Here is a 20,771-nt window from a genome sequence, read left to right on the forward strand (position 1 = left end):
AGCTTTCTTGTCCGGCTGGCTTCACCTATCACCTTCTTGCTATTCTCCTCCCCCTCTACCAGCTTTTCTGTTCTGCCGTCTTCACCCTTCCTTTCCAATTCTCAAGAAGGGCCTTGGACAGAACGCCACCTGTTTCTTTTTTTTCTCTTCCATAGATGCTGTCTAATCTGCTGAGTTCCTCCAGCATTGGACAACATTCTGACCTCCTTCTTGAAAGTATAAGAGACGGATGCTCGTCAGATGGACCCTCAGTTTCGAATCCGTTTCCAAATGAGAGTGACAGGAGAATTCAGCACCTGCTTCAGCTGCTGCCTGAACTTAGTCTGGCTGACGGCGTAAAGAGCGGTGTTTGTGCAGCAGCTCAGCAGTTGCAGCATGTAGCACAGTTCATTGAAAAATGAAGGTATCGTCAACCAATATGGGACGTCCACTGCATGAAGCATCCTGTTCCAGATAGCCATCACCCCATACAACGCCCATAACAGGATGAAATTTCCCGAGACGATCAGCAGTAAAACGAGGGACTTTCTGCGGCTCTGCATCTCCGGGTCTCTGGAACTCTGACCACGGCTGGGAGCCCGGAGTCTGCCGCGGGCTCTACTGGCCAGTAAAACGTGTGTGATGGTGAAAGCATTGAGCAGAATAACAACGAGGAATGGGATCACAGTCGAAAGGACAGAACGAGCGACATCGATTACAGCCCAGGATAATGACCTCAGTAATTCCCATCCCTGCATGCAAGGCCACCGTATGTTAGAGGAAGTATATATATCTTGGACCATGAAGAACCAGGAAATGTTCTTTAGACAACTCAGTGCAGTCACTGTGCTCAGAACCACAGCCGCCGTTCTCCCAGTGCAATACTTAGCGTTTAGATCCTGGAAGCAAATGGCCACAAATCGATCAAAGGTGAAGGCGACGGTGAACCAAACAGAGCAATCTGTGGCGGCGTGCAAAAGGAAGACGTGGGTTCTGCACACGCGCACGTAATACAAGAACGAAAAGTCATCCGGAAAAGCCTTCGGAATTTTCATCAATATAACGTCGAGGAAAACGACCGCCAGGTCAGCGGCTGACATAGCCAGCAGATAGCAGGTGACAGTTTTAGAGAGTCCGCACTTTCCCCGTGATAGTATGACAATCGTCACCACGTTCACTGTGAAAAGGACAAATATTTTACATCAAACTTTGTAAAATGTACTAAGAACAAAATCAAAAACTTGCACGCTGCAGAGGTAGAGGAATTTATCGCTGATTGGAGACAGTTTTTGGGTCAGTCAGGGATTAATATTCAATAAGAATGCTAATTCGCGAAAATGACATTATCCACTGGACAGAAGACGCTTTGAAATCCGATATCTGAGTGAGGACAAAAATGAGCGGATGTCGTTTGCATAATTTCTCTCCCCAGATAAAATATACAATCTGAGAGAAGCAGCAGAGATTAAGTTCAGCCATGAGCCAAACTCAGTCGAACAATTCGAGCTGATATTTGCCGCGGTTCAATGCAGTATCACCGATCTCCGTACATCACTGTAGCACACCGCCGAAGTCAATAATGCGAAGGTTGTCCTTGTTGATCGAATACTGTGGCTGCATGCAACATGGAACTGGGGTCAATAAAATCCATAACATTTCAGCTGGACACGGTTCGGGTTAATGCCGTATCCTTTGTATCTTTTTCTGCTTTTGGTCCTGCGTTATCAGATCAGGCCTTTCACCAGAAGGCACGGATCTGATCAGTATGTTATAATTAACTGACTCCTCGGTCCCTTTGAAAGGGCAGTGTTTCGGATGCATAGAAAAGCTGAGAACAGAAGAGTACTGCAGTCTGATGTTTCAGGTGGGAGTGATGCAGACAAACACCCAGATGTAGTTGCTGCTGAAACTGCAGGACAGTCATTCAACGCCTTGGTGTCGCGATTAGACTAGAGGTGGAGTATATTTGTAAGTAATGGAGATTGTTAGAAAGCTTTCATCCCCAATGAACACACGGGTACACAATGAGAGTGTGAGAAGGCTGCAGGGGATTGAAACTGGCGGCACGAACAAACGCAAGAATATTTAGATCAACACAAAGTGCAAAATAAAATAGTCAGGTAGGGGTCCGGTGGAGAGGGTAAGGCAATGTGAGCAACAGTAACTTTGGTACGGGCAGAACAACGTGCATTGAACGCATTACTAATGGCTGGGATGGTGTATTTTAATTTCCGCAAAGCCACCGGATTAACGCAAGAAGCTGATTTGACGTCATTACTGAACTAACAAACACGCATTTTAAGGAGGAGGGGTACAGATTACATAAAAATTTCACATACTGAATAGATGGTCTTGAAGTTTTCACTACATTTAAGCCTATTGATTTTCCATCCCACCGATTGTCGTCTTCTACTCAGTTGCACATCCGACCGTGATCTCGCAAACTCTCTCACTGACCCCTCCCCCGTCCCCCTCACCCCCGCACTGACAGAGCTGGAATTTCTCCGCTATTTTACTCCTTTCGCTGTCATGAATCTATATATACTGATCTTACTGATTTGCTCCACAGATACTGTTTATTCGGATAGAAAATGTTCACCTGTCTGGCAAAGGAGCAGATGCCATGTGCTGTGTGCTGGTTTAACTCTGTCAGAGTTTGGAGCCCGTGTTTTAGACTAACAAACTATAGAAATGCAGAAGCGAATATTTTTTTCCCCTCACGACTCACTATTTGGTCCGCGCTGAACGTATTGCGTGCCAAACAATAAACCGGCCTTTAGTGAGAAAGTCAAACATGTTCCGAGTGTGCGGGACGAGCAGAGTCTGAAGTGCTGCACAAAAATTGGTCAGAGCTCAGAGGGGGCTACAGAGAGTAGCTGAAACTTCTCACTCTGAAGCCAGGAATTGACTCGGGAATCATGGGTTCATCATGCCCGGCGACAGAGAGAATCAGAATCTTCGAATCTCCGCAGGAGAATCTGATCTGTGGGGCTTACTTTAAATTCTGAGTAATGGAGAGGACAGAGGCTTGCACTGTGCTCAGAGTCAAAAACAAACAGGAGGATGAAGACGTCCATTGCAGCTGTGTGTGATATTTATGGAAGGTTAGTGCAGCGGGCAGGGACAGAGTTTGGAATCGGCGCGAAGGTGAGTTTACATTCTCGATAAGTAAATAGCAACACAAGAACAGAGAATGGCGCGTATCTTTGAAAATCTGCCGTCTACGCTATATACTGGGGCAACTCAGCAAGGCTCGTTGACAACTTCCTAACCTACGACTGCGATCATCTGGAATTTCAGGAGCAGCACAGCATGGGGATTCCGCTGCCTGGACTTTTCCCTCTAAGATACGCCATTCTAACACGGAAAATAATATCGCAATTCCCTCACAGTCTCTGAGTCAGGACCCTGGTACTGTCTCCCGAACAGACATGCGGGATACCCAGTCCTCAAGTACATCAGCTGTTCCACAAGACAACTGACACACCCGTTCTCAAAGACAGGTCGGGATGGAGAATACAATGCCGGGTCAGCTTGAGAAATTCACCGCTCTTGAGCAAATAAAACAGATATTTAATGTAAAAATTTGACAGCATCCCTAACTGTCGGAAAAGACAATAAGTCGTCAGTCTGACACGGGCGTTTTCAACATTTACCGAATATAAATGCGGAGTTACGAATATATATCAAGCAAACAAAAAGGACAGTGTGTATTCGTGGGTAACATGGGGAGGAGTGGACGTGACATGCGTGTTGTTTGCGATAATAAGACCATGGTACAGCTACCGCTCGAAATAGTTTCTACATGAGACTTCGACTTACCAGGGACGGCAACGACAGCAAGAATTGGGTAGTAAATCGGCGCAAAGTCCCGGAGCGCAATTTGGATCCGCTGTGATAATGTAAGGTCAGTTGAATGAGTTTTGAAGTAAGCATCCGCATTGAAACGTTCTGATCCATTGGTGTAACTTTCCACTGAACCGAACCCAGATTCCGACCCATTCTTGAACTGTCCCGCTCTACTCTCCAGGATCGGTGTGTCGGAACTCCGATTCCCAGGTCTGTTGAACAATGTCATTACCGGAGGCGTTGCTCGTACTGACAATCATTGTAGGCGACCCCTATTTGTACTAAAGAAGCACAAACCGATGACGCAATCAGACCCCGTGGATGTTCACTTAATTAATCCCAAAGCATGAACAGGTGCAGTTAACCCCTGCATAGACAGTGAAATAAAGCGGCAGGGATAGAATGGATGGAACTGTATGTAAGGAGCAGGGTTTAAAGCCGGATGTCATTGGCATCCAGTAGAGAAAACTATCACCGGGACTGATACACCGAACATTTTCTCCAGACGGCTGGAGCATCAGATAGTTAGTGTTTGTTGTTGTTGTTGTTTGTTTGTTTGACCTACACAGTCTGTAGTCGGCCTGTATAAACCCTCGCTGATAAACTTTCTAAGGCTCAAGGACGGGATCAAAACCTCAACTATCCCAACGTACAAACCGATACAAAGCCACAGCTTATAAAAAGATAAATGCTGGAAGCAACAAGGTGCTTGTAAAATCTCGATGTAGAAACATGATAGAGCAGAGGGCGGACCGTGCTGCTCACTGAGAATATTGCGTTCTCCGGTTTTAATTTATCTTGTACACTCGGCATCTATACTCCCACCACGTTCGCTTTTCATAAATTAGGATATCATTTAATTACTCATTTTAAATCACTGAGCGAGGGACAAGTAACAATGTCCTATCAATTACTTTGCACCGTCAGTAGCTTCTGATTACAGTATGTCAGGAGCGGGATTTAAGCGCAGATGTCATGAGCATGCGGTAGAGAGAACTATCACAGGGACTGATACTTCGAACATTTTGTCCTGACGGCATAGAGAGTTCAGCTGCTGCCTGAACTTAGTCTGGCTGAATGGCCAACTCCTGCTGTTTCTCACTTGATGTTTCAGTGTTCCTGTCCAGTGAGGCCGGAGGAATGTGAATAGAAATGAGTGTTTATAAACATGGAGGGATTTAATTGAAACCTGCAGATTTCCAGTTTGGGTCTGAATTGTGTGTTGGACCGGGATGGGAATTGAGCCTGTGACTCTGTGACCTGGGGCTGGAGGGTAAGGGACAGGGAAGATCTGGAGGGAAAAAGTAAAAGTAGATCTGGTGTAAATATGGAATAATGTTGGAAATGTAGCGGATGGGTTGGGCAGCGTGTGAGGGGCGAGGAGCAGAGTCACCGGTTCAGATGGGAGACCCTCCACCCGTCACGTGATCCCATGTCCTGTTCACGCTTTTCCACAGACCTGCATCATCTGTAGTTCACTGCTCTACGTGTACGTGTAGCTTCATCTTTCGCCCATTCAGACAAGTCAGTGAGATCCGGATCTGTCACGTCCTCTCGTTGGGGGTGGACAATGGTTTATTCTGCAATATTTTCAGCATGTTTCCATATTACCACATAACAATTACAGCACAGAAACAGGCCATCTCGGCCCTTCTAGTCCGTGCCGAATGCTTACTCTCTCCAAGTCCCAGACCTCAGACCATAACCACTGGGCTGAGGCCTGGGACTAGGCCTCATTCCACTGTTTTTACCTGCTGAAGGGCAGCCAATGTTTCTGGCTGTATGACCCATTTATGTGAGAATTTAGCCTTTTGTATTTATCTGAGCTTTTCATAAGTTTAGTTATACTTTAGTACAGTTTCGTTAAGCTTCACTCCAGAATTTCCAAAGCAATAACCCATTCAGTCAAATAGTTCCACACAATTAAAATAGTTTATTACATTTTTTAATTTTGTACTACTTATATAATTTAACTATTTAATATGTATGTTCTTATTTTAAATCACAATGGTTAAAATCTATTGTTATGAATTAGGTTCCATTGCTGCCGCAGAGACAACAAATTACATGACATCTACCGCTGCTATTAAACCTGATTCTGATAATTGGTCTGGGAGACACATCACCGGTCACCTGATCCCAGTTACCGCAGATCGTAATGTGAGATTGAAGCCTTTTCTATTTCTTCGTGTTCCTCAGTTCAGTTAAGTTTCCTTCTGTGGTTCCAAAGCAGAAGCTCAGTCTGTCTAATATTTCCACACAATTAAAATGGGGAATTTGCTTATTCTTATCACGTACTGAGCTACAGTGAAAATCTTGCCTGACGTACCATCCACACAGATCAATACATTACAACAGTACATTGAGCTGATATACGACAAAACAATAACTGTAACAAAGCATTATGGCTGCAGAGAAAGTGCAGTGCAGATAGACATATGGGGCAGGGTCACATCGAGTTACATTGTGAGTTTGAGTCCATTTTATTGGACTGGAGACCATTCATTTGGCTTATAACCACAGACAGGAAGCTGTCCATGAGCCTGGTGGTACGCACTTTAAGGATTTTGTATCTCTTCCCCGATGGGAGATTGGGTTTGCAGCAATAATGTCCAAAGTTGTGGGCATCTTTGAGTACACGGCCTGCTTTCCCGAGGCAGGGCAAGTGTAGGAAGAGTCCATAGAGGGGAGGCTTGTTTCTATGATGTTTCCAGATGAGACCAAAGTTCTCTGCATTTCCTTGCAGTCATAGGCAGAGCTTTAGCCATGCAAAGGCGTGAAGTATCGACAAGAAGCTCAGAGACCTCGGCCTTCTCCCTGCCTTGTGTAGCTGGATCCTGGACTTCCTGTCAGATGGCCGGCAGGTGGTAAGAGTGGGCTCCCTCACCTCTGTCTCTCTGACTTTCAGCACACATGCCCCACAGGGTTGTCTCCTTGGCCCCCTCCTTTACTCTCTGTGCACCCATGACTTGTGTCGCCACCCACAGCACCAATCTGTTCATTAAATTTGCTGATGACATTACATTGATTGGCCTAATCCTAAATAATAACTTTCAATCGATCAAATGCTTCCTGACAAGGCTTGGTCCAAACAAACTTTTCACCCTTCTTCAGGAGATTAGTCAGAGGAAGAGCGATATCAGCAAAGTTTTTATAGAATTTACGATAATATCCAACCATTCCCAGAAACCTTCCAAGAGCCTTCTTACCAGTCTGTCACAAAAACTGTGGGTCAACTGTCTACGAAAAATAACAAGATGGCTTGAGTGGCAAAAATAGATTGTGGTGCTTTTATTTACAAAGATAGTGGAGAAACAAAAACTTGGATGTCCACATGAAAACAAGAAATTTTTAAAAAAATGCAATATATATATACAGCTTGCAGTTGTCACCTGTCTGGTTAACAGCCACCCTCAAATTAAACAAAAAAAGAACCCAAAGCGCTAAGCTGATCCCCCTAGACAAACCAAAAGCTAATTAACTCAATTATCTTCCATTTCACGCAATCTGAAACTCTACCACCAGTTCTCACAATAAACACATGGACTTCATCACAGGATTCACCATTTCCCGGTTAAATAAGTTGTATAAACCCCAAAACTTTACCACAAGATGAGTAATTAGGTAACATAACCCTTGTCCCAGGTAAAGATGGTATCCTCCACCATCGGCACACCTGTGCAGGTTGCTGCTGCCTCTATATAAGACAGCTCTATGCAGCAGCTCTGTTTCAGACCCAGTGACTGTGGAGGAGAGAGACGTCAGATTATCATGACACTTCGGCAAAACACTTACTGGAAAGATGACTATGAATAAATTCACCTGAGATAATAAAACTGTGACATAGTGTGTTTCTTTTTTTCATACCTGTTACTGCTGGGGATGAGTGTAAAATTGTGACTGTTGATTTATTGTGACGCGTGCACTCACCACAATAACAGAGGGGAATAATATGTGTGGATGACCCTTTGAGTGTTTTACCGAGTGTGCCATGAGACGTCTGTAATCAGTGACGGGCCTTCGTCACACAGTCAGAATAGGAACTTCAGAAATGGCCTGAATTTTGCCTGCACGGGAGCCAACTTGCCTTGACCTACAACACAGCCAAGACAGATCACGGTGGCGTGGCCAAATTCACTCTTAGCTGAGTCAGCTGTAAGGTTGGCCCTGGAAAGCCTGTCAAACAGCTCTTCTACTACAGCTCTTCCCAAGTGTCACTCCCTGTGACTAAGTCATCAATATAGGCATCTGTGTGTCCTAACCCTTGAATTACAGGATCAATCATTCTCCGGAATGTTCCTGGAGCATATTTCATTCCAAATGGCGAAACATTGTATTCATACAACCCAGAAGGTGTCACAAATGCAGAAATTTCTCTACCTCAGTCCGTCAATGGAACACACCAATACCCTTTCAACAGATCAATCTTTGTAAGAAACTACCTTTTCCAACCTTATCAATGCAATCATCCACCCTAGGGATAGGATAGGCATCTGTTTTTGTTACTGCATTTACCTTCCTATAATCAGTGCAAAATCTAACTCTACCATCAGGTTTGAGCACAATAATGCAGGGTGAGCCCCAATCTGATGTTGAACGCCTAATAATACTATTTCCCAGCATATATTCAATTTCTTGCTCAGCCAATTTACACTTTTCTACGTTCATGCGATATGGGTGTTGTTTAATCGGTTTGGCTTGACCAATATCTACGTCATGTACTGCGACCGTGGTTTACTTGGGAGCATCAGGAAATAAATCTTTAAAATTCAGAATTAATTCCTTCAGCTGTTGTTGTTGCTTTGGCTGCAGATGAGCCAACTTGTTGTCAATGTTTTCGAGAACAACCGAGTTCATTAGCCTAACCAGGACCATGTTTGGCTTGTGAAAAGTCTCCGACGAGTCAATTGTTTCATTCTCAGGGTTGCCAGATTGATATGTTTGACAACATTCACTGATGGTGCCTGCTTGTCAGAATAAGGCTTTATCATATTGATGTGTACTACCTGTGTTAGTTTACATCGGTCGTGTGTTTTAATAACATAACTCACATCATTAATTTGAGAGACTATTTCATACAGTCCATTGAATTTCGCCTGAAGTGGATTTGTCAACATTGGAGATAAGGCAAGCACATTATCCCTCACCTTGTATTTTCTTTTGTTTTGGTCCGCTTATCAAACCAACACTTCATTTTGTTTTGAGAAATCTTCAAGTTTTGTCTTGCCAGATGACAGGCTTGGTATAGTTTATTTTTGAACTTCAAAACATAGTCTAACAAGTTAACATGTACATCCCCATCAATCCACTGTTCCTTTAAAAAGGTCAAAGGTCCCCTCACGCTATGACCAAATACAAGTTCAAATGGACTAAAGCCCAGTGACTCCTGTACCAACTCTCTTAAGCCTGATTTATACTTGTGCGTAAAGTGTACGCCATAGGCATCAAGTACCCTACACCGTACCCACGCTGTAGGCACCACGTACCCTACGCTGTACCCTCGCTGTACCCTACGCTGTTGGGTGACGTGCACCTCCTCTAAAAGGTAACTCACGCATTGCGGCGACGCAGACCGCAACAACTGTGATTGGTCCGCTTGGTAGCATCGCATTTCCGGTTGCTTTTCTCTGCCATGTCTGTACACTGATGCGAAATAAATGGTTGGAGACAATGAACCAAATCGTCAAATCTACCTGCCGACATGGGAAAATATTTGAAATGCATTTCCTCGTCCATGTCTCTCACGAAGAAGCTCAACAGTGTCAGAGAAACCCCACCGCCAACTTGCGTTTTGGTGGTGAAGTGCATAGCGATGCAGACACAACTACGCATGCTTGCTACGGCGTAGGGCTACGCAAAAATTAAATCGGGCCTACGGTGTAGGATATGGCATATCCCGAATGCACAAGTATAAATCAGCCTTTAGCATGAACAAAAGCAAATGTATTCCTTCATCCCAGTCTTTTCCATTTTCAACACAGTATGCCTTAATCATTGTTTTGACAGTAGAATTAAATCCTTCTAAAACCCCTTGTGATTCTGGATGGTACGCAGACAATGTAATTTGTTTAGCTCCCAGTTCATAAACTACCTGCTGGAATAATCCAGATGCAAAATTACTTCCTTGATCAGACTGGATTTCTTAAGGCAAACCAAATAAAGTAAAAAATTTATTAGAGCCTTCGCCAGTTTTAGCTTTAATATTTCTGAGAAGTATTGCCTCTGAGAATCTGGATGCAGTACACATAATAGCAAAAACTGATGGACAGCTTTAGTCTTTGGCAATGGGCCAACACAATCCACTATAAATTTGGAAAAGGGTTCACCGAATGCAGGTATAGGCCGGAGTGGGGCCACTGGGGTGACCTGATTAGGTTTACCCACAACTTGACAAGTGTGACAGGTTCTGCAAAAGGTCACAACACCTTTCCTCAAATTAGGCCAGTAAAATTCCTTTATAATCCTGCTTACAGTTTTATTCACTCCAAAATGGCCACCTAAGGGCATACTGTGGGCCAAAGTTAAAATTTCAGTCCTGTGAACTTTAGGAACTACAACTTGGTGAATAATTGTCCATTCCTCACTCGCAGGTATAGCAGGTGGCCTCCACTTCCTCATTAACACTCCATCCTTGAGATAATACCCTACTGACATTTTCTTAATCTCATCATCTGAGAAAGATGTTTTTTATAAAGCTTCAATCTCAGGGTCTCGGTTCTGTTCTGCTATAAAATTCTTCCTAGACAGGAATAAATCTTTCTCATCAGACTTACTACCTGAATCCTGTTGAAACAATGAAGGCTGAAAGGTCCCTGACAAGTCATCATAACCTGAATCCTGGTCAACCTAATTTTGGCTATCATGGGTATCAGAATCATGCTGCACAGAACCGTCTGCATTGGCAGACTTTTTAGCCATACTTGGAGTTACTGCGATAAATGTTAAAATCCATCTGTGGGTCATCAGTGGTTGGTTTAGTTGTCAACCGCACTGCAGAAACAACTTTACCATCTGCCAGGTCATTCCCTGACAGCAAAGTAACATCTTCCACTGGTAAACTGGAGCATAATCCAATCCTAACAGGTCCCGAAACCAACCCTGACTGTAAAGTTACCTTGTGCAATGGCACAGAAACAATGCTGCCCCCAATGCCTTTAATAAGATTTACCTCACCAGTGTCAGTCTCATCACCGAACTAATGTAAGTGACTAAGAAGCCCCAGTATCTTGAAGAATTTTCACTGGTACCGGTGTTGACCCTTCCATTACTAATACAAACCCATCTGACATAAAATGATCGAATCCCTTCTTAACTCAGTCAGACCTCTCAGTCCTTAACTGAGCCTCAGCAGAATGTTCAGAACCCTGTGGGTTTATAGGTGCTTCAACATACTGATCACAGGCATGTGGGACTGTCTCCTTTTCCTTTTTCTTCTTCAGGACAGAACAATTCATCATCATCTGACCAGCTTTCTTACAATAGTAACAAGTAAGACCAGAATATTTCTCCTTCAACCACTTCCCTTCATCCTCACTCTTGTTACGAGTCCCAGCTTTAATTTCTGGTTTACCCTGGTTATCCTTACTATTCTTTTGGAAGCTCTTATTCTGGGTAAACTTAACGTGATGAGTTAAAAGAAACTCATCTGCTAATCTAGCAGACTCCTGCAAAGTGGCAGCGTCCTTTTCATCTCAATCTAAATCAAGGATGCACCTTTTGAATTCTTCAATTGAAACCAACTCTTTCAAGCTGTTAAAATCACCACTTAACATTTTTATATGTGCACCAGCGGTCAAAGCGCACAAACTTCTCATTAGCAAATTCCATATAAATCTGGTTCACAGATTTCTTCAAATTTCTAAACTTTTGCCTGTATGCTTCTGGGACCAACTCATAAGCTTTGAGCACAGCCTGTTTCACTATGTCATAATCAGCTGCTTCAACAACTGTCAAAGCAGAATAGGCTTGCTGAGCCTTCCCCTTAATTACACTTTGTAAGAGAATGGGCCAACCCTCTTTTGGCCACTTTAAACTCAGAGCAACCTTCTCAAAATGCTGGAAGTATTTATCAACCTCTGCCTCGTCAAATGGGGGTACCAATTTAACTTCCTGACTGGCCTCAAACTTATCACCAGAGTCTAACGCTAGACCCCTTTGCTGCAATTGCTCTATCTTTTTCAGTTTGAATATCCTCTACCTTTCTGCTTCCTCCGTTTATCTGCCTCCCTAGCCTCAATCAGCATCTGCCTGTCCACAGCCTCCGCCTGTCCACAGCCGCCATCTTTATTTTTTCTAATTTGTATGGGAGCTCAAGCTCACTAGGTTTACTTTCAGGAAACACCAACAACTCCTCCACTTTAAACACACCCTCAGATACATAATACTCAGCTATTATCCTCTGCATCTGTGACCTCCTCATTGTCAATTTCATCTTAGCAAGTTTTAACCTTCCAGCAATACTCAATAACTCAATCCTTCTGGCATCCTCTAATGCCTCAGAGGTTGGCGCTTCCAGACATCTATCAACATGCATTGCTTCTGATTTCCTACACACAAATAAATCAAAAGGGATTTCACCAATGAAGTCGAGAAGTAATCTATATGCCCCCAAATCTGTGCATATCCAGGACGCAGGCCCCAATTTTTTTACGAACCGTAATGCTTTAGAAATGAACCAGCAGCAATATACTACACCTGGAGTCTGGTTTTGATGTTAAAACCACTATCTTTATTAGTATCTGCTTATAATATAGTAACTTAAGCAAGATAAACAATAGTTAACAGAGGTATGTGTACATATGTGTGTAAATATAACTCCCAGCCTACTGAGCTCGGGGGAAACAAGGCTTGGAGTCTTGAGACGGTAAAGTATGAAAGTTCAGTTCAACCACAGAATAGGTGATGAGAGAGAGATATTTGTAATCCAGGGTAAATGTCGAGAGAAGGCAATTATGTCGAATTCCACAGTATCCATGGTGGTAAAACGAGAGAACAGTCACTGTAGAATTTATCCATCATTGTTCCAAATCCACATACGAATTATCACCAAAAGTAACTTGTCACAAGGGGTATCGTCTTCAAGTGAATTACCACACCACACCCAGGCAAGGGTTAACACATAAGTGGTCTTCACAGGATACCCCAAATCAGATCCACTCCAATGGATCAAACGAGGTGACAACCACACATTCGATGTCCCACCCTTGTGGGCATAGGAAAGTTCTAAACAGTGACCCATGGCCACTAGTTCCCTTGTTTCGATCCTTGCATTTTTCCTCCTTCATCTCCACCTGACTCTGAGTGACTGTGTCCTCGGTTAAAACTAAACAAGCTGTGAGCAATGTAAACGAGATGCAAGTCAGACTGATTCGCCTTAATCTCTCTCCCTCTTAGAATGACAGCCCACAGCAAATGAAACCTAGGGATTCATAACAACGGTCACTCCCCATTGTGAACTGACTGGTGTGCCAGTAGTTGGGATGACTGAGTGAATCCCTTCCCACATTCTTTGCAGGTGAATAGCTTCTCCCCCGTGTGAACTCGCTGATGACTCTGTAGGGTGAATGATCGAGTGAATCTCTTCCCACATTCTGAGCAGGTAAACGGCTTCTCCCCGGTGTGAACTCGCTGATGTACCAGTAGGGCTGAAGAGTGAGTGAATCTCTTCCCACATTCTGAGCAGGTGAATGGCTTCTCTCCAGTGTGAACTCGCTGATGACTCTGTAGGTTGGATGACTGAGTGAATCCCTTCCCACAGACTGAACAGGTGAACGGCTTCTCCCCAGTGTGAACTCGCTGATGACTCTGTAGATCGGATGACCGAGTGAATCTCTTCCCACAGACTGAGCAGGTGAATGGCTTCTCCCCAGTGTGAACTCGCTGATGACTTTGTAGGTGGGTTGACCGACTGAATCTCTTCGGACAAACTGAGCAGGTGAATGGCTTCTCCCCAGTGTGAACTCGCTGATGTACCAGTAGGCTGGAAGAGTGAGTGAATCTCTTCCCGCAGACTGAGCAGGTGAAGGGCTTATCCCCAGTGTGAACTCGCTGATGACTCTGTAGGTTGGATAACTGAACGAATCCCTTCCCACATTCTGAGCAGGTGAACAGCTTCTCTCCGGTGTGAAGTCGCTGATGATTCTGTAGGTGGGATGACTGAGTGAATCCCTTCCCACATTCTGAGCAGGTGAACGGCTTCTCTCCAGTGTGAACTCGCTGATGACTCTGTAAGTGGGATGACCGAGTGAATCTCTTCCCACAGACTGAGCAGGTGAACGGCTTATCCCCAGTGTGAACTCGCTGATGACTCTGTAGGTTGGATGAATGAGTGAATGTCTTCCCACATTCTGAGCAGGTGAATGGCTTCTCCCCAGTGTGAACTAGCTGATGACTCTGTAGGTGGGACGACTGAGTGAATCCCTTCCCACATTCTGAGCAGGTGAACGGCTTCTCCCCAGTGTGAACTCGCTGATGATTCTGTAGGTGGGATAACCGAGTGAATCTCTTCCCACATTCTGAGCAGGTGAACAGCTTCTCCCAAGTGTGAAGTCGCTGATGACTCTGTAGGTGGGATGACTGAGTGAATCTCTTCCCACATTCTGAGCAGGTGAATGGCTTCTCCCCAGTGTGAACTAGCTGATGACTCTGTAGGTGGGACGACTGAGTGAATCCCTTCCCACATTCTGAGCAGGTGAACGGCTTCTCCCCAGTGTGAACTCGCTGATGATTCTGTAGGTGGGATAACCGAGTGAATCTCTTCCCACATTCTGAGCAGCTGAATGGCTTCTCCCCAGTGTGAACTCGCTGGTGAGCCATTAGGTTAGATGACTCACTGAATCCTTTCCCAGAAATTCAGCAGATGACCAACCTCTACCCAGTGTGAACTGACTGGTGTGTCCGCAGGTGGGAAGACCGACTGTATCCTTTCTCACACAAAGAACAGATGAATGGCCTTGTCCAGTGTGAACTTGCTGATGTACCTTCAATTGAGATAACCGAGTGAATCCATTCCCATTGTCTGAGTAGGAGAACGGCCTTTCTCCTGTGTAAGATGACGGGTGTGTCAGTTGGTCAGATGACCGAGAGAATCCCTCCCCACAGTCTGAACAGGAAGGATGGTCGATCCCTTGCTCCACTTCTTAGGTATCTAGACAGAGTCAGCAAAACTGGTGTGCCGTGTTTGAGATTGCTGGAAGCAAATTCCTCCTCGTTTTTAACCTGTAAAAAGATTTACAAAATCCATCAATGGGTGTAGGACAACATTTCAGGTGAGATTACTTGAGTTGCCAAGGTGTGATCTGGTATCATACTGTTACAGTGAGGTTCAACCCAAGTTGGACAGAGAAATCATCTTCTGACTGGTATCTGGAATGGCCATCAATTCCCTGATGCTCTTCCTGTCTCTATAAGAATGGGACATTTCTGCCGTCTCCAATCTGTGACTTGGCTCAGTTTGATTCTCTCCATTGGCGTTATTCCCTGTTCCTGCTGAGCAGCATGGGTGCCTGGCCCCACAGTAACTGAAACACTCTCACGCAAATAGTCTTTCTTGACATGCATTTGGGATTTTCTTTTATGTATTATTAACTTAAAGTGCCACAGTTTTAACACCATATAAAAAATTCCTGCTGAGATGAATGGTTGGTCTGCACAGCTGTTAAAAGGACTTGGAATGAATTTTTGTATTATTTCAGGTTCTTGTCACAGTCATAGAAAATTACAACACAGAAACAGGCCCTTTGGGCCATCTAGTTTGTGCTGAACTATTTAAACTGCCCAGTCCCATACCCCTACCATCCAGGTACCTATGCAAACCTCTTAAATGTTGAAATTGAGCTCACATTCAGCACTTGTGCTGGCTGCTCATTCCACACCCGGATGACCGTCTATGTGAAGAAATTTCCCCTCATGTTCCCCTTAATGTTTCACCTTTCACCCTTAACCCATGGCCTCCAGTTGTAGTCCCACACCATCTCAGTGGTAAAAGCCAGCTTGCATTTACCCTATCTATAACCCTCATAATTGTCATATACTCCATCAAATCTCCACTCAATCTTCTACGTTCCAAGGAATAAAGTCCTGACCATTTAATCTTTCCCTATAACCCAAGTCCTTCAGACCTGGCAACATCTTTGTGAATTTTCTCTCAACTCTTTCAACCTCTTTTACATCTTCCTGTAGGTTGCTGACCAAAACTGCACACAATTCTCCAAATTAGGCCTTACCATCGTCTTGTACAATGTCAACAAAACATCCATCTCCTGTACTCAGTACTTTGGTTCATGAAGGCCAATTTGCCAAAATCTTTCTTTCTGTCCCTATCTAACTGTGACACCACTTTCAGTGAATTATAGACCTGTATTCCCAGATCCCTTCCTTCTACAGCACTCCTCAGTGCCTGACCATTCCCTGTGTAAGACCAAAATGCAACACCTCACACTTGTCTCCATTAAATTCCATTTTGCATTTCTTCACCCATTTTTCCATCTGGTCCAGATCGCACTGCAAGCCATGATAGTCTTCCTTGCTGTCCACTACACCCCATTCTTGGTGCCATCGACAAATTTGCTGATCCAGCTAACCGTGTTAACATTCAGATTACTGATATAGGTGACAAACAACAACAGATCCAGCTCTAATCCCTGTGGCACACCACTAGTTACAGGCCTCCGGTCACAGAGGCAACCATCTGCTGCCACACACTGGCTTCTCCCAAAGACAGTGACTCATCCAAATTACTATCTCATCTTGAATGCTGAGTGACTAAACCTCCGTGACCAACCTCCCATATGAGACTTTGTCAAGTGCCTTGTTAAAGTCCATGTAGACAACATCCACTGCCTTGCCTTCATCCACTTTCCTGATAACTTCCTCGAGAGACTCTAGAAGATTGGTTAGACATAACCTACCATGCACAAAGCCATACTGTCTATCCTTAATCAGTCCACATCGATCCAAATACTTGTACATCCGTCTCCAATAACTTTCTCACTACTGACGTCGGGCTCACCAATGTATAATTTCTAGTTTATTTTTAGAGCCTTTCTTGAACAGCAGAACAACATTGGCTGTCCTCCAATCCTCCAGTGCCTCACCAGTCTCTAAGGATCATTTAAATATCTGTGCTTGAGCCCCGACAATTTCTGCACTTGTCTTCTGCAGAGTCCCTGGGAACAACTTGTCAGGCCCTGGGGATTGATCCACGCTAATTTGCCTTAAGACAGCAAACACCTCCACCTCTGTAATCTGTGCAGGGTCCAGGAAGTTGATGCTGCTTTGCCTCATTTCTATAGACCCTGTGACCATCTCCTGAGTAAATACAGATGCAGAAAAGATCTCCCCCATCTGTTTTGTCTCCTCATATGGATTACCATTCTGATCTTCCACAGGATTAATTTTTTCCCTTGCAATCTTTTTCCTCTGAACATATCTGCAGAATCCATGAGAATTCTCCTTCACCTTGTCTGCAGGGGCAATCTCATGCCTTCTTTTATTTCTTTCATAAGTGTTCACTTGAATTTCCTGTACTTCATAAGTACCCCAACTGTTCCTGTCTTCCTGTACCTGGTGTGCACCTCCTTGTTTTTATTGATTTGGGCGAGGAAAGCCAAAGGAGTGATAGAGCTGTATGGTGGGAGGTGGGGTAAGAGGGGTTAGACTAAAGTTGAAGGGGGAATGGGAACCTGTGGAAAGCGGCCAGTGAGTGAGTGTGCCAGTGAAGGAGTGGAGCTTTGAGGCTTTGACTCGAGAGATTCTGGCAGTTTTGGGCAGTTGGGCTGTGCAGTCAAGTCAATCAAGATTTAAATTGATCAGCAGAAAGCCGTTGATTAGACAGTCAAGATTTGAATAGCTCAGACTCAGCAGAAAGCAGCTGATTGGGCAGTTGAGGACAGATGACCAAGTATTTTGAAAAGCTTAACCAGATAAATAGACGGGTAGCTCAAGCAAAGCGGACAGTGAGTGAGTGGGCCAGTGAAGGAGTGGAGCTTTGAGGCTTTGACTCGAGTGGCTTCGACGAGAAGAGGCGGAGGACCAGCTTGCTCGCAGTTAGTCTTTTCAATGTCTCCTGAGATGGTGATGTGCCTCCCATGTGAGATCTGGCAGTCTTGGGGAAACGCCCCTCTCCCGGAGAGTCACATCTGCCAGAAGTGCATATGGCTGAGTGATCTGGAAGACCGTGTAAGGAATCTGGAGCAACAGCTGGATGACGCTCGACACGTAGGAGAGACTGAGGCAGTCATAGATGAGAGCTACATGGAAGTAGTCACACCTAGGCTGTCAGAAGCAGGTCGTTGGGTGACAGTCAGAGGGGGGAAAGCGAAGGTGAGCAGACAGGTAGTGCAGAGCACCCCTGTAGCCATTCCCCTGAATAATAAGTTTACTGTCCTGGATACTGTTATCGGGGACAACCGACCAGGTGTGAGCCACGGTGGCAGGGCCTCTGGCACTGAGTCTGACCCGGTGGTGCAAAGCGTGGGACGGAGAAGAGGAGAGCTGTCGTCATTGGAGACTCTATAGTCAGGGGAGCAGACAGGAGATATTGTGGACGTGAAAAGGAGACCCGCATGGTTTGTTGCCTCCCGGGTGCCAGGGTCCAGGATGTCTCTGACCAGGTGCACGACATCCTGGTATGAGAGGGAAAGCAACCAGAAGTCGTGATACATGTTGGGACCAACGACATAGGCAGGAAGAGGGATGAGGTCCTGAAATGTGAGTTTCGGGAACTAGGCAGAAGGCTGAAGAACAGGACCTCAAGGGTGGCATTCTCAGGATTGCTGCCAGTGCTACGTGACAGTGATGGTAAGAATTGGAGGAGATGGCAGTTGAATGTGTGGCTGAGGAGTAGGTGCAGGGAGCAGGGTTTTAGATTTTCGGCTCATTGGGATCTCTTCTGGGGAAGGTGGGACCTGTACAGCTTGGATGGCTTGCACCTGAACTCGTGGGGGAGCAATATCTTTGCAGGTAGGTTTGCTAGCATGGTTCAGGAGGGTTTAAACTAATTTGCGAGGAGGATGGGACCCGGAGTGATAGAGCAGTGAAAGAAGTGCATGGAGTAAAGCCAGATCTAACATATAGAGAGGCTTTGAGGAAAGAGAAGCAGAATAAATGGTGTAAAGACAGTAAGGTAGAAGGGCTGAAATGTGTGTACCTCAATGCAGGAAGCATCAGGAACAAAGGCGATGAACTGAGAGCTTGGATACATACATGGAATTATGATGTAGTGGCCATTACAGAGAATTGGTTGGCACCAGGGCAGGAATGGATTCTCAATATTCCTGGATTTCAGTGCTTTAAAAGGGATAGAGAGGGTGGAAAAAGGGGAGGAGGGGTGGTATTACTGGTCAGGCATAGTATTACTGCTACAGAAAGGGTGGGTAATGTAGCAGGATCCTCTTTTGAGTCAGTATGGGTGGAAGTCAGGAACAGGAAGGGATCAGTTACTCTACTGGGGGTATTCTATAGGCCCCCTGATAGCAGCAGAGATACAGAGGTGCAGACTGGGAGGCAGATTTTGGAAAGGTGCAAAAATAACAGGGTTGAGATCATGGGTGACTTTAACTTCCCGAATATTGATTGGCACCTGAGTAGTTCCAAGGGTTTAGATGGGGCAGAATTTGTGAAGTGGGTCCAGGACGGATTCCTGTCACAGTTTGTGGATAGGCCGACTAAGGGGAATGCCATACTAGATCTAGTACTAGGTAATGAACCGGGTCAGGTCACAGATCTCTCAATGGGTGAGCATCTGGGGGACAGTGACCACTGCTCCCTGGCCTTTAGCATTATCATGGAAAAGGATAGAATCTGAGAGGGCAGGAAAAATTTAAATTGGGGAACAGCAAATTATGAGGCTATAAGGCTAGAACTTGCAGGTGTGAATTGGGATGATGTTTTTGCAGGGAAATTTACTACGGACATGTGGTCAATGTTTAGAGATCTCTTGCGGGATGTTAGGGATAAATTTGTCCCGGTGAGGAAGATAAAGAATGGTAGGGTGAAGGAACCATGGGTGACAAGTGAGGTGGAACATCTAGTCGGGTGGAAGAAATCAGCATACATGAGGTTTAGATGGGTCTATTGAGGAATATAGGGAAGCAAGAAGGGAGCTTAAGGAGGGGCTGAGAAGAGCAAGAAGGGGGCAGGAGAAGGCCTTGGGTTGTAGGGTAAAGGAAACCCCCAAGGCATTCTCCAACTGTATGAAGGAAAAAAGGATGACAGGAGTGAAGGTAGGACCGATTTGAGATAAAGTTGGGAAGATGTGCCTGGAGGCTGTGGAAGTGAGCGAGGTCCTCAATGAATACTTCTCTTCGGTATTCACCAATGAGAGGGAACGATGATGGTGAGGACAATATGAGTGAGGTTGATGTTCTGGAGCATGTTGATATTAAGGGAGAGGAGGTGTTGGAGTTGTTAAAATACATTAGGATGTGTAAGTCCTGGGGGCCTGATGGAATATTCCCCAGGCTGCTTAACGAGGCGAGGGAAGAGATTGCTAAGCCTCTGGCTAGGATCTTTATGTCCTCGTTGTCCACGGGAATGGTACCGGAGGATTGGAGGGAGGCGAATGTTATCTCCTTGTTCAAAAAAGGTAGTAGGGATAGTCTGGGTAATTATAGACCAGTGAGCCTTACGTCTGTGGTGGGAAAGCTGTTGGAAAATATTCTTAGAGATAGGATCTCTGGGCATTTGGAGAATCATGGTCTGATCAGGGACAGTCAGAATGGCTTTGTGAAGGGCAGATCGTGTCTAACAAGCCTGATAGAGTTCTTTGAGGAGGTGACCAGGCATATAGATGAATGTATTGCAGTGGATGTGATCTATATGTATTTTAGTAAGGCATTTGATAAGGTTCCACACTGTAGGCTTATTCAGAAAGTCAGAAGGCGTGGGATCCAGGGAAGTTTGGCCAGGTGAATTCAGAAGAGGCTTGCCTGCAGAAGGCAGAG

General features: G+C 45.0%; 1 protein-coding gene across 6 annotated transcripts in view; it reads right to left on the reverse strand.

Annotated features, from left to right (window-relative positions):
- The window catches only part of LOC140208667 (uncharacterized), a 147,332-nt gene that overhangs the window by 117,909 nt on the left and 8,652 nt on the right, over positions 1–20,771 (reverse strand). For 4 of the 6 annotated variants that reach the window (XM_072277523.1, XM_072277521.1, XM_072277522.1 and 1 more), the window contains one exon: positions 12,567–15,045. The exons of 1 other annotated variant lie outside the window; for it this stretch is intronic. In XM_072277523.1, the coding sequence (XP_072133624.1) occupies positions 13,267–14,643 (1,377 nt within the window). In that variant the 5' untranslated portion in view covers positions 14,644–15,045 and the 3' untranslated portion in view covers positions 12,567–13,266. Of the gene's footprint in view, positions 1–12,566; positions 15,046–15,137; positions 15,398–20,771 lie in introns of those variants that run through there. One more of the 6 variants, XM_072277525.1, reaches the window with a different exon arrangement.

Source organism: Mobula birostris, chromosome 13 (genome assembly GCF_030028105.1).
Source record: "Mobula birostris isolate sMobBir1 chromosome 13, sMobBir1.hap1, whole genome shotgun sequence".
Lineage (NCBI taxonomy): Eukaryota > Metazoa > Chordata > Chondrichthyes > Myliobatiformes > Myliobatidae > Mobula > Mobula birostris.